Source organism: Eretmochelys imbricata, chromosome 8, assembly GCF_965152235.1.
Source record: "Eretmochelys imbricata isolate rEreImb1 chromosome 8, rEreImb1.hap1, whole genome shotgun sequence".
Taxonomy (NCBI): Eukaryota; Metazoa; Chordata; order Testudines; family Cheloniidae; genus Eretmochelys; species Eretmochelys imbricata.
In genome coordinates, this window is record NC_135579.1 from 63,780,942 (window position 1) to 63,799,650 (window position 18,709).

General features: G+C 45.3%; 1 protein-coding gene across 1 annotated transcript in view; it reads right to left on the reverse strand.

Moving 5' to 3' along the window:
* The window catches only part of LOC144269567 (complement factor H-related protein 1-like), a 118,139-nt gene that overhangs the window by 41,160 nt on the left and 58,270 nt on the right, over positions 1 to 18,709 (reverse strand). Inside the window, exon 6 of the mRNA XM_077825350.1 lies at positions 18,348 to 18,530. Within this exon, the coding sequence (XP_077681476.1) occupies positions 18,348 to 18,530 (183 nt within the window). The remainder of the gene's footprint in view (positions 1 to 18,347; positions 18,531 to 18,709) is intronic.

The window sequence follows — 18,709 nt, forward strand, 5'->3', positions numbered from 1 at the left end:
ACCTTTCCCTATCAAAGATTTCATTCACTGTTTTTAACTGCTTTCTCCAGTGTGCGGTACATTCTGCTTTTTGCCCTTGCAAAGTGGAGCTGGAGATGTCACCACTTAAAGCCATGACAAGATGGTTCAATCTCATGTTAAATATTTTGTGTTCACTGCCATCCCTCACTTGTTTCATTTCCACCTCTGAATCCCTCTGTGCTATTGAAAACAGCCATTACTGTAACTGCCCACGGCTTTGTGTGATATCAGGCTTGTTTAGTATCCCTGCACGCGAGAGAAGGGTTAAGCCAAACTGTTGTTTAATCTTTTGATTAATTTTGTCTTTTACCTTGTCCCCTAGCACAGAAAGCCCAGAGTATCTGAATGATGAGACAGCTCAGCAAAGTCATCCTGTGCTTGATGAAGTAAACCCAGCGCTTGTAATGGCAGCCGTGGAGCTTTGTTCATCTCTGGATCCTATCCTCACCAATTCCTTTTCAAGGCTTTCTAACCCTCCACCCCCAGAGCTCTCCCCACGTCCCTCTGTCAACATCATGGTACAGAGATAACATGTGTAAACTCCCCCAGGAATACAGCCCAAGTTATTTTTTTAATATCCTCTTTGATTTCACAGAAGGTCTCTGCTCACCACATTTCCTCACTCCTTTACTCTATAACCTACCAGCAGCCATGTATAGCACAAATCCTTGATTAGAAACATGTGCACGAAGTTGGAGTCATGACAACTGACTCTTGTATTGCAGAAGAAGAGACGGAAAACATTCAACCGTTATAAATAACAGATTCAACATAAGAACCTGCTTAAGGAACTATAACAGAGTTCATATAAAGAAAGGGAGTACTTGTGGCACCTTAGAGACTAACCAATTTATTTGATCATGAGCTTTCGTGAGCTACAGCTCACTTCATCGGATGCATACTGTGGAAACTGCAGAAGACATCATATGCACAGAGACCATAAAACAATACCTCCTCCCACCCCACTCTCCTGCTGGTAATAGCTTATCTAAAGTGATCATCAAGTTGGGCCATTTCCAGCACAAATCCAGGTTTTCTCACCCTCCGCCCCCCCCACACACACAAACTCACTCTCCTGCTGGTAATAGCCCATCCAAAGTGACCACTCTTTTTAAAATGTGTATGATAATCAAGGTGGGCCATTTCCAGCACAAATCCAGGTTTTTGTGCTGGAAATGGCCCACCTTGATTATCATACACATTTTAAAAAGAGTGGTCACTTTGGATGGGCTATTACCAGCAGGAGAGTTAGTTTGTGTCGGGGGGGGGGGGCGGAGGGTGAGAAAACCTGGATTTGTGCTGGAAATAACCCAACTTGATGATCACTTTAGATAAGCTATTACCAGCAGGAGAGTGGGGTGGGAGGAGGTATTGTTTTATGGCCTCTGTGCATATAATGTTTTCTGCAGTTTCCACAGTATGCATCCGATGAAGTGAGCTGTAGCTCACGAAAGCTCATGCTCAAATAAATTGGTTAGTCTCTAAGGTGCCACAAGTACTCCTTTTCTTTTTGCGAATACAGACTAACACGGCTGTTACTCTGAAAAGAGTTCATATAAACGGATTTAACACTCTGCTCAATATATTAAAATGCATCACGACTGACGCCTTCTCTTACACACACCCGTTTTGGATTATCTAGCTGTTGGTTCATCCTCTCGGTGAAAGTGGCAGGATCTTCAGCATGACTCCCAGTCCTCTTCCCTCCTCAAAGGCACCAGCTGGTGGTGGCAGCTAGGCTGGCAGATGCAGAGGACAGATCCCTGATGGTATATCTACCCTTCAGGTTTTTACTTCACATTAACTGGTTGCCAGTTAACTTGATGTAATTTAAATATTTACAAAGGCTTGTCTGGACGACACCCAGATATTTGTGGCTTACTCTAGCTGATGTCTCTTTGGTAAACCAAAACATTTGGACCCCGGAACAAACATTTGAGGAGCATCTTCATTTCCCTTTACATTTATGTAAACGACCTCAAGTTATCTGGCAGACACTCAACTTTAGGTTAAAAACATGACGCCCAGGCCTGAGAGACAGCATTTTGCCAGGGGAAGGTGGTATTGTGAAAGCATGAATGTTTACCAGTTATTGATTAGGAGTTCATTGACTGCACAGACACTTTGCATTTTGGAGTGAAGCAGAACTTATTCCAGTAAATCATGTTTTGAGGGAACTTTCCACCAAATGCTAAAGTCTATTAGTAGTATTTATAGTTACTACTTTAATGTGTCAGACTCCACCTCATCTTCCACGGCCTCCTGTCTCTCTGGGAAGTATATTACATACAGTTCATTGCTTTTTGTGGAGACTCCCAAAAAGACAGAAATCACAAACACTTACAAATTAAAGATCAGCATCAGTGTATCACAGTACCGTGTATGGGATAGGCATTGGCTTTCACAGGAAGAAACAGCAGCAATTTGGGGGATGGAAAATCTAGTACATCTCTACCAAATACCCACAAAGTGATGTTCTGATCTCCCCATTTTGCGATAGTGGTTCCAAACTCATGGTTCTACACTCAGAATTCAGGGAACACCCCAGTAAGGAGAATACGTTCCCAAGCCATGCTATAGGGTATGGTGCCACTGCAATACAAGTCCAGCGTTAGTGAGATTTGAGCCAGGTGACCCTGGGTTACTATTGGCTTGAGTAGCTTCACTGATTTTTATGTTACATCTATGTTATGACTTTTTTAACCTGGTCTCAAACCCAGGACTCTGACATCCTCACTGCAGCATGCAGATCAGACTCAAACCAACCATATCCCAGATTCCCTAGTGCCCTCCCAAAATGTAGCTAGTCTAGCCCTTTGACCATCGTGCAATGTGGGAAAACTTGACTGTCCACTCTGCATGTTGCAGAAACTATGAACAGCCCACCGATACATCCTGTGAAGCAGTTAGTTTGGTCTGTGTGCCCAGCTACTGGAGCCAGCAACCTGGAGGAGGTGCTTTTTGAAAATCTTCTCTTGCTTGCACTTTCACGCCTGTGTTGGGAAACAAGCAGAGCTGCCATGAGACACTGGTGTAGAAAAAAGGCACCTAACAGCTTATCATGGAGCAGGAGGAAGGCAGGGGGGTGCCAGGACCCAGGCATGGCAGACTAGCACTGACTGACCCTGCTTACAACACTTGGTATAGCCACTGATGCCCCCTATGTAGACTAGTGCTTCTAGATAAGGGCCACAAGCACAGGCTGGTTGGGACCACATTGTCATGCAGACCTGGCATGACCACCAGGGGGTTCAGAACTTTCACATGAAGAAAGCTACATTTCTGGAGCTTTGTGAGCAGCTTCCCTGGACCCTCCAGCATACAAATACAAGCAGGAGGACAGCCATGTTGGTCCAGAAATGCTATAACTGTCTGGAAGCTGGCTACTCCAGACTGCTACAGGTCTCTTGCCAACCAGTTGGGTGTTGAGAAGTCAACTGTGGGTAAAGTGGTGTCAGAGGGTTCTAAGGCAATCAGGCGTGTGGTTTACCCCAAGGTGGCAGGCATAAAAGATAATCCTGAAGTAACTGCTGGCTTTGAGAGAAAGGGGTTTCTAAATGGTGCGGGGGCCATTGCTGAGACTCGTGCTCATAGCTTGCCCTTCTCAAGGAGCACATGAGTACATAAACAGCAAAGGGTGCTACTCCATTTTTATGCAGGCTTGTGGTGAGGTAGGGATGGGGCTGATAGATCATGGGGGTTTCAGTGCTCAGGGAGGGATGGGTACATTGCACAGCAAGCAACTATTTATGAATGACATGACCACTTATGAAATGGGGGCGCAATTCACAAGATGGATTGCTATAGATGATTGTATTGAGGAATAGTGTTTATACACTAATTCCTAATGATTTATCTTTATTATTTTAAATACAGATTGTATGATCTGATGCAGTGATGGCAATAAACTTTGTTGATGAAATAAAAAGTTTTATTTTATAAATGTGTATTAGAGAAGTACAACATTCACCCACTGCCAAACAGGCCAGCTGCCAGTGCCACAGAAAAACACCAGTAACAACAGAACCTTTCAAAAACTATTTGAAAAAAAAGTGCTTGAACAAATAGAAACAGTGAAACCAGTTACAAGACAGAGACCCCATCATTGCATGACCCCTGCCCCCCCCCCATTCTCCTTTATCTTCTTTCCCTGCTTGCCATGCACTTGGTACTGGGAGAGGGAGGAGGAGGCATCCACAGGGGAGTGGGTCAATATGGAGGGATGCATGAGGCAAGCTTGCACTGCCCAGCCACGCATAGGGCCCCGCGCATGGGCCCGAAGCAGTTTCTGGACTGCATTGCACGGTAACATGCAAGGGACTCAGGCCATGGTGTGGGGGATAAGCAGGAGCCAGTACTCTTGCGGCCATTGGCGATATCAGCTGCTCAGACAGTTCTTTCTGTCCTTTTCCTTTCGCTGCTATTCCTGTTCCAGGAACTGCAAAGCAACTGTCTGCGCCCATGCTGAAAACCTGACCTCAAGCTGTGCAGCCAGCCTCAGCCTTTTCTCTTGCCATGCCTTTCCTCTGCCAGAAGTCCCCGTCTTTGGTACTGTTTGTTGGCCCTCTCCGGAACATCAACCACAAGTTCATCACTGAAACACTTCCTCTTGGAATGGGCCATGAAAGCCCAGTGACCTAGGCTTCTGCTGCAGTATGGATGGTCTGTGGATGTACAGCAGCCAGTAGAGGTCAAGGGGCCTGAAATAGGAGTTAGATACAAAGGGTTATTGTCTCAAATAACTCAGTGCAGGAACATAGGAAAAATCCCTGTGGAAGTTCAAGGACATAAAATGTTACTTTTCCAAACTGAACTTCAGTGAGGCGGATGCTTCATGCAACAGAAGCTCCTTGGAGACAGCCTGGTTAATCACAGCAAAAGAAATGCAGAGGCAATGGTAAGTTGGAAAAGAAAAAACTGCTTTCAGTTTTTAAGAATAGCAGAACTACTTGGGTTTGGAGGGGGGCAAGGGGATGTGCCACTAGTGGCCACGCTACAAAAACTTTGTCTATCATTTCAAGCCTTCCACATTTTGGAGGACATAACAGTTCTCATGGTGTGCAATTGGCAAAGGAGAGGTTATTCCAAGCTGCTGCTGGGAAATCTGCTGTGTACACAATATAAGTATTCAGACATATAGTGACAAAACAGCACATCTTTGAGTTGAGTAGGCTGGTCAGCTACCATGGTGGCATTGGAAAATATGCCCTTCCCTGAAAAGTGACTACCCATCTGGAGTTCCCGCTTCAGGAAAACTTTGCAGCTAGTCAGCTCCCATGATTGGGTCAGGGAATCAACAGGATGCTGTATTAGCTACCACCTAGCTTAACCTGCATGCAAACACACAGAATTCCACAGCCATACTCCTTCTTCTGCTATATTTCTGTAAAAAAATGAAAACCCCAGTTGAATTTGGCATGAATGATGGTCATTTTTGAACTGCATGGACTACCTTCCTGTGCATACATCCACACTAAGCACATTAATTCGGCGGTGTGCGTCCACAGTACCGTGGCAAGCATTGACATTTCGAGCAGTGCATTGTGGGTAGCTATCCCACAGTTCCTGCTGCCCATTGGAATTCTGGGATGAGCTTCCAATGCCTGATGGGGCCAAAAATTTGTCACGGGTAGTTATGGGTAAATGTTGTCAGTCAACCCTCCCTCTGTGAAAGCAACGGCAGACAATCATTTCGTGGGACTTACTTTCCAGTCCAGAAAATAACTGTTGGGGATGTTGAAATGCCTATAGTTATGCTTGGGGACCCAGCCTACCCCTTAATGCCCTGGCTCATGAAGCCGTACACAGGCACCCTGGACAGTAGTAAGGAGCTGTTCAACTATAGGCTGAGCAAGTGCAGAATGGTGGTAGAGTGTGCATTTGGACGTTTAAAGGGTTGCTGGTGCAGTTTACTGACTCACTCAGACCTCAGTGAAACCAACATTCCCATTATTATTGCTGCTTGCTGTGTGCTCCACAATCTCTGTGAGAGTAAGGGGGAGACATTTTTGGCAGGGTGGGAGGTTGAGGCAAATCTCTTGGCCGCTGCATACGCACAGCCAGACACCAGGGTGGTTAGAAGAGCACAGCAGGAAGCGCTGTGCATCAGAGAAGCTTTGAAAACCAGTTTCATGACTGGCCAGGGTACTGTGTGACATTTCTGCTTGTTTCAACCCACCCCCTTGGTTGATTCTAATTCCCTGTAAGCCACCCACCCTCCCCCCTTCGATCACAGCTTGCTTGCAAAGGAAATAAAGTCATTATCATTTAAAAACCATGTATTCTTTATTAATTGATTATAAAAATAGGGAGATAACTCACAAGGTAGCCCAGGTGGGGTGTGGGAGGAGGGTAGGAAAAGGCCACTTCAAAACTTGTTGAATGACAGCCTTCTGTTGCTTGGGCTGTCCACTGGGGTGGAGTGGTTGGGTGCCCAGAGCCTCTCTGCCCCCTTCCCCCCCTCCGTGTCCTTAAGCGTCTGGGTGAGGAGGCTATGGAACTTGGGGAGGAGGGAGGGCGGTTAAACAAGGGCTTCAGCGGCAGTCTGTGATCCTGCTGCCGTTCATGAACCTCCACCAGATGCCAGAGCATGTCCGTTTGATCCTGCAGTAGCCCCAGCTTTGCATTCTGCCTCCTCTGATCTTCCTGCCACCACCTCTCATGTTGATCGTTCCTCCTGTCCTCACATTCATTGACCACTTTCCTATACTGTGCTACTGTGTCCCTCCACACATTCTGCTGAGCTCTGTCAGTGTCGGACGACTGCATGAGCTCAGAGCACATTTCATGGCACATGCATTTTTTTCGCCGTTTTATCTGAGATAGCCTTTGGGACGGAGGAGGGAGGCTTGAAACATTTTCAGCTGTGGGAGGAAAAAAAGGGAGTGAAGTATTTTAAAAGATACATTTTACAGAGCAATGGCTGTACTCTTTCACAGTGAACAACACTATTCACATTACATAGCACATGTGATTTCGGTACAAGGTCACATTTTGCATCTTATATTGAGTGCCTGCGGCTTTGGTGTTAGAGATCACACACTCAGTGCCGGGCAACAGAATTCGGCTTGTGGCGGCCATGGTAAGCCATAGTCTTTTGGCTTCTGCAACCTTCATAACAGCAGCGCCCTCCTTTCCCATACCAAGCAAAGCCCATTGAGTTGATCATTTAGTGCTGCAGTTTTCATGTTAATGTGCAGCAGCAGAAACCAAACTAACCCCCCCACTCCAATTCTCTGGGATGATCGCTTTACCCCTCCTCCCACCACGTGGCTGGTATCAGGGAAGATCCCTGATCGTCAAATGTGAACAGCTCGGTGCCACTGCGCCCTCCGCCCCCTACCCCTTGCCTAGCTGTGGGGAGGATTTCTTTTCAGCCACAGGCAAACAGCCCAGGAGGAACGACCATCTCTGAATGTCCCCTTAATTAAATCCCCGTATTTCAACCAGGTTACCATGAACGATATCACTCTCCTACGAATAACACAGAGAGATAAAGAACGGATGTTGCTTGAATGCCAGCAAACACCGGGACCATACGCTGCCAGGCTTTGTCATGCAATCATACCAGATTACTTGCTACTAGCATGGCGTGGCAAAGTGTCCTACCATAGAGGACGGAATAAGGCTGCTCTCCCCAGAAACCTTCTGCAAAGGCTTTAGAGTACCTTCAGGAGAGCTTCATGGAGATGTCCCTGGAGGATTTCCACTCCATCCCCAGACATGTTAACCAACTTTTCCAGTAGTTGTACTGGCCACGAAGGCATCCCAAGTCCTCAGGGCAAATTAATTAAAAAACACTTGCTTTTAAAACATGTATTATATTTACACATGTGCACTCACCAGAGGTCCCTTCTCTGGCTTGGTTGTGTTGGGAGGGTATTTCAGTCACGGTGATAAAAAGATCCTGGCTGTCGGGGAGAACGGTGTGCTGTGTGCTCTCCTCAAGCTCATCTTCCCCATCCACAAAATCCTCAGGCATGGCGGAGAGTACTCCATCATCGGAGTACACGGACAGGGGTGGGGTAGTGGTGGTGGCCCCCACTAGAATTGCATGCAGCTCAACGTAGAAGCGGCATGTCTGGGGCTCTGTCCCAGAGCGTCCGTTTGATTCTTTGGTTTTCTGATACGCTTGTCTGAGCTCCTTAAGTTTCACGCTGCACTGTGTTGCATCCCTGCTGTAGCCTCTGTCCCTATGGGATCGGAGATTTTTTGAAATGTTTTGGCATTTTGTCTTTTGGAACGTAGTTCTGATAGCACGGATTCGTCTCCCCATACAGCAATCAGATCCAGTACCTCCCATTCGGTCCATGCTGGAGCTCTTTTTCAATTCTGAGACTGCATGGTTACCTGTGCTGATGAGCTCGCCTGGCCAAACAGGAAATGAGATTCAAAAGTTCCCGGGGCTTTTCCTTTACACCTGGCCAGTGCATCTGAGTTCAGAGTGCTGGCCAGAGCGGTCACAATGGTGCACTGTGGAATAGCTCCTGGAGGCCAATACCATCAAATTGCGTCCACGCTAACCCTAATTCGAAATGGTGATGTCGATTTCAGCGCTAATCCCCTCGTTAGGGAGGAGTACAGAAATTGATTTTAAGAGCCCTTTATGTCGAAAAAAATGGCTTCGTTGTGCGGACGGGTGCAGGGTTAATAGATGTTATAATATGATTCACTCACATGATATTATGATTCACTGTCATAGAGTGATTCACTCACCGCTGGGCTAGTGCCTCCTACTGGTCACTCTGGGGATTAGTTCGAGGCCAACACCCGCACCACAGTTTGCACGCCATCGCTCTGCCTCTTGTCTACAGCTTCTCTCACTTGGCTGCCCCAATCACACCCGGATCTGTCGCCTCTGATACATGGCTTGGCCCGCCAGCCAGGTAACTAAAGTCCTCCTCTTCCAGGGAAATCACTGTGCTCTGTCTGGCAGCTCTCATGCCCTTCTACTTCCCAGTGGCAGGTAGCAGAACCCAGGCCCACCCTTTACACCAGGTTCCAGCCTAGGGACCTTTTACTAAGCAGCCACAGTCCCTACTCTTGCAGTCCTACCCCTAGCTGCTGTTGCTCTGAGCTATTTCCTACCTATCTGGCTTCCCCCAGTCTCTGAGTTTGCCACAGGAACCCCCTATCTGCAGCCAGCTACCTGGTTTGGGCAGGCAGCATCTGTTCTGGCACAGCTGAGCCTGTTCCTCTAATTCGAGCTCTCTCCTGTCCACATTCCATATATTAGGTTAATTGGTCCATCTGGCCTCCATTAACCCCTTCCACTTCCGTGTGGGGTGGACACCGCACCACAGTCCCTGAAGCTGCAGGCTCTCCTTCAGAGGATTCTGCTCTTTGCAGCATTCAGTAGCCTACTAACTGTCTCCAAGTTCACTCTGCCAGATCTTCCTCTCCCAGTTTCCTCTTCCCCTCTGGCTCTGTGTAGAGTCCAGTTGCCCTCCATCAGGCCCCATCAAGAAGCTGTTAGTGAGGCATGGGCAGTGCTTAATTTGTGCCAGGGCTTGCCAGGGATGAGCCTCAGCACCTCCAGGCTTGGCAGTTCATAGCCATGGCACCTCTGGGCTTGCTGCATCAGTTATGAATGTAAAGAAATTGCTTGAACCCTGACACCTCTTTCATTACAGATTAAGCACTGCGGACAGGTGGGCTGGATCAGTTCTCTCCTAATGGGGCCCAATCTACCCTGTGACACTTGGGATCAGACAAACATACTGTGGGTCAAAACCATCTCTAAAAGAATCCATTTCCACCCCAGAGTAGTATTTAGAGAATCTGGCAGTCCAGTGAGAAGGAGCTGACCCTTCTGTTACTGCTGCCACTGCCAATCTTGCCCTCTGAATGCAGTTGTGGAAAAGAGCAGTTAAGAATCAGGAGAACCCTGCCATTAACTCTACATTTCCTGAGTCTTGTGTGATTAAAATCTCACCCTTAATCTTGCATTACATTCATTTTGTGCATCTATTTATATATTTATATTCATTCATTTCAATACATACAAATTTGGGGAGGGGCATATCACAGTAGTTAGACATTTTCCCATAATTGAAGTTCTCCACCCAGCTAGTCACACAGGAAGCCTCATCCAAAGACCATTGAAAGCACATACATATTTGTGAGGAAAACTCTCACTGACTTCAAAGGGCTTTTGATCAGGCCCCGTGAGACAGTTATTGGGACAAATTCTCAGAGGCACAGGACAGAGGTGTCTGACAGAAAATAGCCATCAACAATGAGTTATGGAGTTGACGTAGGCTGTCTCCATGCTAGCTCCACTCAAAGCTAAGGATAAGTCACTTCACTGGAGTCATTCAGGAGAGGCATTCACCCCACCACAGAGTATTAGTGCCCTGGCAGTAGTTAACCAGAAGGAATAATCTATTGGAGGGGGCAGCTGTACCTGGTTCCAGTGGTAGCCAGAATAACAAAGTACATTTAATGGACTTCCTTAGGGCCAGATTGAGATACCCCCATGCATGCTGAGTAGGACTTTACCTTGCAAGTAGACCCATTGATGTCATTAGAAATTGGAACAGTGACAGCCTGGAAGTGTGATCTCATTGCTGACTGCTGTTCTTCTGGCAGCTCTCTACAGGGCCTGCCAGAATTTGCGCTAATAACTGTCTCTCTGGCCCTGATCGAAAGCCCTTGAAGTCAATAGGAGTTTTTGACACAAATATACAGGTCATAATATTTATTTCAAAGGGACTATGTGACGAGTTCCCCTGTGTAAGTGCAGTACCTGCCAGAGGTTGGTAACTTGATATCAGCATCACAGTGTGAGGGCCAATCGAGGTTGGTGGGCTTGGACGAGCTCAGCGGTCCCACACTCCAGGTTGCACCCCAGGGACCTGTCCCAGACTGCTCACAGCATAAGGTACTACTCAGACTGAAGAACATATCATAGACTGGCCCAAAATGTATATCTACCTAAGCTTGGAAAGGGAGCCATATAACTTAGTATCTGAAAGCCTCACAGTCTTTAATGCTAGGGGTGTGATTTGTAGCTTAAGGGGACGTACCTGCATTATCTTTGATTGAGATAGTATGCTAAAAATAGAGGGTGGCCACAGCAGTGTGAGTGGAGGGACAGGCTAGCCGTCCCACGTATGTCCCTAGTGTCTCTGACAGGCACATACCCAAGGTAGCTAGCCCTTTCCACTGCTCAAGCTGCCGTGACGACTATCTGTTTTTAGTACGGAAGCTCGATGATAGCTAGCACAAGTATATCCCCTCGAGCTGAGAATCATACCCCGAGCTTGAAGTGTAGACATACTCTGGGAGGTAGAGAATATATTATTCCCTATTTACAAATGGGGTGCTAAGGCACTCAGCCCTGGTCTACACTAGGACTTTAGGTCAAATTTAGCAGTGTTAAATCGATGTAAACCTGCACCTGTCCACACGATGAAGCCCTTTATTTCGACTTAAAGGGCTCTTAAAATCGATTTCCTTACTCCACCCCTGACAAGTGGATTAGCGCTTAAATCGGCCTTGCCGGGTTGAATTTGGGGTACTGTGGACACAATTCGACGGTATTGGCCTCCGGGAGCTATCCCAGAGTGCTCTATTGTGAGTGCTCTGGACAGCACTCTCAACTCAGATGCACAATTGTTTGCCGTTGCTCTGACGCAGGGAGGGGCGACTGACGACATGGCTTACAGAGTTGGCTTACAGGGAGTTAAAATCAACAAGGGGGGTGGCTTTACATCAAGGAGTATTTCAGGCAGGACTTCAAGGAGGGTTCCAATAAGAAATGGTGCACCTAAGTTATTGTTCTTATTGGAACAAGGAGGTTAGTCTGGCCTCTGATTGATACATGGCTAGATTTACCTCGCTGCACCTTCTCTGTGAGTGACTGCAGTGTGACCTAGAGGAATGAGTCCCCTAGAGAGGGGGAGGAGGGGGCGGTTTGCAAATGAGTACAAAACAAATCTGGTCTATTTCTTGTTTTGATACACTCCATCTATCTTTTACATCTTTGGCTGGCAGCAGACGTTGCAGAAGGACTGCATGCCATCCACATCTCATGGCTGCTCGGCAGAAGATGGTACAATAGGACTGCTAGCCATCCTCATCTCTTGCCTGCTCGGCAGAAGATGATGCAATAGGACTGCTAGCAATCCGTATCGCCTGCCTGCTCACCATAAGATGGTTCAATAGGACTGACTGCAGGATTAAAGAGAATGACCTGATCAAGTCACTCCAAATTTAGTCCCTGCGCCCATGTCTGCCCAGGCGCTCCTGATCGACCTCACACAGGCGACCAGGAGCACCTCGGACATGATGATGACGGCTACCAGTCCTACTGTGCCGTCTGCTTCCACAAGGCAATGGGTTGCTGCTGCTGTGTAGCAATGTAGTACCACGTCTGCCAGTACCCAGGAGACATATGGTGACGGTTAGCTGAGCGGGCTCCATGCTTGCCGTTGTATGGCGTCTGCACAGGTAACTCAGGAAAAAAGGCGCGAAACGATTGTCTGCCCTTGCTTTCACGGAGGGAGGGAGGGAACGGGGGCCTGACGATATGTACCCAAAACTACCCATGACAATGTTTTAGCCCCATCAGGCATTGGGATCTCAACCCAGAATTCCAATGGGCAGAGGAGACTGCAGGAACTGTGGGATAGCTACCCACAGTGCAACGCTCCAGAAGTCGACTCTAGCCTCGGTACTGTGGAAGCACTCCGCCGAGTTAATGCACTTACGGAATAACAGCCGTGTTAGTCTGTATTCACAAAAAGAAAAGGAGTACTTGTGGCACCTTAGCGACTAACCAATTTATTTGAGCATAATATTTATTTGGACTTTATTATTTAATATTTATTTGGACTTTCCACAGTATGCATCCGATGAAGTGAGCTGTAGCTCATGAAAGCTTATGCTCAAATAAATGTGTTCGTCTCTAATGTGCCACAAGTACTCCTTTTCTTTTAATGCACTTAGAGCATTTTCTGTGGGGACACACACACTCGAATATATAAAACCGATTTCTAAAAAAACGACTTCTATAAATTCGACCTAATTTCGTAGTGTAGACATACCCTCAGAGACTAAGTCTCTGGAGTCCCAGGCTAGTGCTCTAACCACTGGACCACCTTTCCACTCTGCCTGCTTTTGGGGCTATTTGGTTAAGTTCCAGAATTTGACCAATTTACTGGGGACAGAGCATCCCATCAATGCACACTAGTTTTGGATTTGTTTCTTATTCCCAGCTGGTTCTGGCAAATCAATCAGTCATAGGACTGGTCAACTTTCCAATTCACTGCTTACAGAGGAAGGTAGAAATAGTTTGTTCACATACTGCGAAACACACGTAGCTCACTACTGCTCAAGTTTTCTGCAGACCTTGGTTCATCTTTCTTTGCATTTTTCATCATACCCTAAAGTTTCCAATCAGTTTATTTCAGGATGGGACTGTTAATAAGCCACAAAATATACAAGACAGGAATGTTCAGGTTATCTTAATTGCTAAATGTTTTGTACACTGTTTTCATTTTAAAAAAGAAAATTAAGATTATGCATGTTTAATCTTTAACCAAAAGGAACAATCATTTCTATATAATTCTGTTAAATAGATTGTGGTTGCATCTACTAAATTATTTTCTTTTCCCAAAAGTCAGTTTTTCCCCCCAAAAGTAAAAAGGTCTGAATGTTTTCCTGAACAAAACCAACATTCTGGTATAAGATCAAGGTTGCTAGTGAGATTTCCCATACATCCTCCTTTTGGCCAGGTGGGAAATACCACTTCTATCAGCATATTAGCAAAAATAGGAAGTGCAGAAGCATATGTGATTACGTTTTAAGCATCAAAAAAAGGTTTGGCTTTGGTTTGAGTTTGGGGTGAAGATTTGGCTCAGATCTGATTTTATCCAAACCCAGTTTCCCATCCTGCTTTACTTGAAATTAGTTGTAGAAATGTACCTTTGATCAAAGACATAAATAAATGTGTGTAACCCATACATGTAAATTGTAATCCATGCAAATATGCCAAAAAAAACAACAACCAGGAAACAATCTGTGAATATTACAAATAACTGGTTAATGGATATTGAACGTAAGATGCTGGTTAAAGATACTGTTAGATGCTTATTTTCATTCATCCGAAGGAACCAATCAGCTAGAAAAAAATGGAAAGTAAAACAGTTACTTGTAAAGATATATATTTGAAGCTAATAGTAGCTCTGAGAGCTTCCAGACTCCTGGCTCCATGGCAGGAAGTCCCAGGTTTTCTCAGTGACTGAACTAGCTCAGTGGCAGCTCTGTGGCAGGGCATCCAGAAGCCCTAAGAGACATGGCTGAACCAGGAACCTCAGACTTGGGCTCTCTGCCATGGAATTTCATTTTGAAATTCTCAAAATAAATGCTTCAATTATTTGTCAACTGAATTTTTTGGAACGTCCTTTCCGTGGGAAATTTTCACTTTTTGTTCTGAAACAGAGTGATTTTTTTTAAAATCAAAATTCTAGAATGTCCCACAGAAGGGACATTCTGATGTTCAACCAGCTGTAGTATCATCTACCACAAACTGTTAATTTCCTTATTGTAGAATTCTCTGTAGTCTTGCCTGTTACGTACAAGCTTTACAAACAAATGCTCTTAGGGCTTGAGTCAAAGTGCCATGAAGCATGAGCAGGAAGACTCTCATGTGAATAATTCTTGGCACAGGGTTGGGTGCCAAGGAAAATCTCTTAATGTCATTAGAGGACACTTTAATCCAAAAATATGTTTTAAGTATCCAAGATTCCAATAAAGAGTGGTTTCAGAGTAGCAGCCGTGTTAGTCTGTATTCGCAAAAAGAAAAGGAGTACTTGTGGCACCTTAGAGACTAACCAATTTATCTGAGCATAAGCTTTCGTGAGCTACAGCTCACTTCATCGGATGCAACTAAGGTGCCACAAGTACTCCTTTTCTTTTTCCAGTAAAGAGTGTAGACCTTCTTCCCTTCTGTCATAGATCCTAGCAAATGCCCCCTTGTGGACACTTGCTAAGTCCAGCCATTGCCACAATTTTAAGGTCCCTAGGCACACTCTCAGGGCTCAGACCTTTCATGTCCAGGGCTCAGACCGCTGTCCAATTGCCTAGCGCTTGGATGGAAAGATGACTCTTCAGAGTTCCTTGCACCTAAACCCACCCTATCCCAGAACTCCACCCAAAAGGTGTGAAGCTCCTGGTTTACAGTTTAAGACTCCCAGGGGCACACAACAGTTAGGAAGAAGTTCACACACACACACTTTGCACAGCATGTAACACATTTGCTCTTTTACTTAATATAAAATGCCGGAAAGTATAGACCACACAAAATAATAAAGCTCTGAGACTGCAATGTCCTACACTAGTTCACCCTGCTCTTGTGTGTCCTTGAGGAACCTTTTGGGTCCAGGAAAGTAGGCAGTTCCCTGCCTCATTTAGCCTGTCACATGCTGGCTGGTCTCTGTCCCTCATGGAGTTCCTTACCCAGCTTGCGTGACCTTGTTCTCTCCTGCCCCATTCTTCTTCCTGTCTGGCCTTCTCTGTTCCTGTTTGGTTGGCTATTTAAATCCTCCCGGCTTCCTTTGTTTTGTCTTTTCTGTCACCCTCGACTGCTCCGACCTTTCTTTCTCCCTTCAGGATGCAGCTGCTTTTCAGCATAACCTTTGTGTCATTAACTGTAAATATTTCTCATTGTCTCTCTCTGGTGTGTACCTGCTACAGGACCTGTCAGCAATGGTGGCTCCATATACAAATTGGCAGTTTTCCATAATACAATGACACAATATCAACCAGATTTCATAAACTGTACAGTCATAGTCCCAATTCATCTCCTGATGGAGAATTATGCAATCAAATGTCTATGGGGAAAATTTCTTCCCAATTAGAGCTAGGAAAATAGTGAGAGTAAATAAATATCCACAGATATTCTCTTGACTTCTAATTCATTTGTAATGTGACCATGTCCACACCAATTCTTACTCATTTACAAGGAACACTGGAGCAACCATTGGCTCACTAGAATGTGGGGTGAAGTCACACGTGCATGCCACTACTGGGGTTACACAGGCGTCCCGGTGAGGGGGAAAGTGAACAAAGGATTTAAAAGATAAATAAACTGGTGCGATCAACATCATGAGCAGCCTTGATGAGGAGATTGTAGTACAGTGGGCCAAGAGGATGGATGCTGCAGTCCCTCCAGCTGCGAGGGCCAGCCCTTTGTACCATCAGTAAGCAAGGCAGGACAGGGCAAGCAGAGCCAGTGATAGTGCTATGGGGTGCCACAGACACAGGAGTAGGAACAGCCATAAAAGCTGCAGGTGGTAAGGTCTCTGCTGCTGAAGTTGGCCAGCGGGTGGTACCAGTGAGAGTAACTGCCACAGCTGGGCATCTTTTCTCCATGAGTGGAGGCACACTTTGGAAAAGAGCAGGAGCTTTTGTGGAGCGCAAACAGCTCCTGAGGACCAGAAGGATGAAGCAGAATGGCTGGATGAAAGCCACAGGCTATATTCAGGTAGCCAGATAATAATGAATGCCAGGCTTTTAGCCTTAGGAAGAGGAACATTATTCTTAATTAATTATTATTATCTGCTACATGATGCATAGAGAGTAGAGCTAGTCAGAAAATGAGGTTTTCTTCTGCAGAATTTCTAACTTTTCAGCAAAATAATAATTGAAAAAAATTGTTGGAAATGCCACCTTAGTGCCTTATGGGAGTTATAGTTCATCCGTCTCATGATCCCATTCTCCTCAGGCTCCCTGGTTGGACTGCATTTCCCTTGATATGCCATGGTCTCCCCCACTGGGTGAGGATAAGTGGTGCATCATGGAAATCCCTGGCCATAGTGCATCATGGGAGATGTATTTCAGCTGGGGAGCCCAGCCTACAGGGGAGGATGCCACAGTTGAAGCATTGGAACTACAAGTACCATGAAGAACCACCACAGCATATGCAAATACAAATTTTTGGTCAGAAACTGAAAACTTTCATTTTCAAGTATTTATTTTTTCAACAACAGCAAAAAATAAAAACTTTACACAGAAAGAAGAAATTTTTGTGAAAAAAAATCAGTCAAAAACCCAATTTTCAGTCAAAAAATGTTTAGATGGAAAATTTTTGACCAGCCCTAAAAGGGGGAGTCACATCACTCACACAAGCATCATACAAATACATTAGGCTCAGTCATCAATGCTCATGCTCAGCACCATCTGTGGAGGTGGCAAAGATTGTCTAAAAGCCACTTTTATGCCTCCCCTGATCCTGGAGACAGCTGGGGACTGATCCTCACCCCATATCTCAGCAGAATTTAGAGCAGCCACAGGACTACCCCAACTGACAAAAGCTAGAATGGTCTCCTAGGGACTGTTCTGCTAGCCAGAAATTTGTTCAGTGCACCTCAATCTGGTCCTGCCCCCTTTGGCCTCTGACATAACCCCTCCTCACCCCAGATGGTTCCAGCTTTGTGCCATCCCAGGAGTCTCCTCAAGCTGAGAGAATCCTCAGCTGCCCCTTAAAATACTCTGCTCCGGTAATACAAACAAATAGTAAATAATAAATTGTAATAAATGATAATAAATAAATTATAATATTTTTGCTTTTCCAATATTTCACAGTGACCCTAGCAGGGCCCAGAATCTGTCCCATTTCACTGTTGTGAAATCTTTACATAAATAAGACCCAGAACTTCAGGGCTAGAATTCTGCAGTGAGCATCAGGAGCAGAAACAGAAGCAACATTCTCATCACATGGACAGAGCATTACACAAGAAGCTATGCACAATCGTGGAAATATGGAATCGCTCCTACCCCACCCTCATTTGAACCTTTTCTCATAAGAATGTAAAGATGCTGATGAAGACGACTCTTGTGTAATGAAATGTAACAAAAGCCCCAGACTTTAGAGACAGAAACAGGAATGGCTCTGATATGTAGATAGGTACTAGTGTTAGCCTGAGTTCTGTGTTGCCAACAATTACCAGAGCCCAAATACAGAGTCTACTAAATTTTTCCTCTTTCCTCCTTTCCACATTCTATCATCCCTAATTATTAACTAACTGAATTCTAAGGGACTCCAGGAAAGGAGGCAACAAATTCCATATTCTCTGTGTGTAAAGAAGACAATCACTGGCAGGTTTTCCCATTCACTGCTTTATGGGGCATGTACTTATTGGCACTCAGAATCCTTTCTGGTTATTTTCCACCTCCATCTCCATGGGTTTCACCTCTGCTTCTAGTCTCATACTCTGGCTATGTGTATTGTGTGTAAGCAGGCAGCGTTGTTCATCTTAAAAAATAACACAGCTTCATAACTCACTACTGTCCTTTTTCATATAATTGATTTTTGTACATACCTAAGCAAACCGGTGGGTCTGTCCATTGTCCAGAGTCACATCTAACACTTTGAGGTCCCTTCAATATATGCAAACTTTTGCATTTATATTCCACTGTTGAATTTAGTACATATTGTTTTAATGGGAATGAAACAATGTCTCCATTGTCAATTCTTGGTGGAGGCCCACACTTTCCACCAGCCTCTGAAATGAAGTATAGAAATAGAAAATAAAACTACTGGGCAGCATTTAGTTACTGTAAATCCTGTAATATGACAGTACAGCACTATCAATTCACTCTAATTTGGAGACCAGGAAAAATCAAAGGAAAAAGTGAAAAACATCTATCCTGATACTGGAACAGAAACCAAAATATTAAAAGT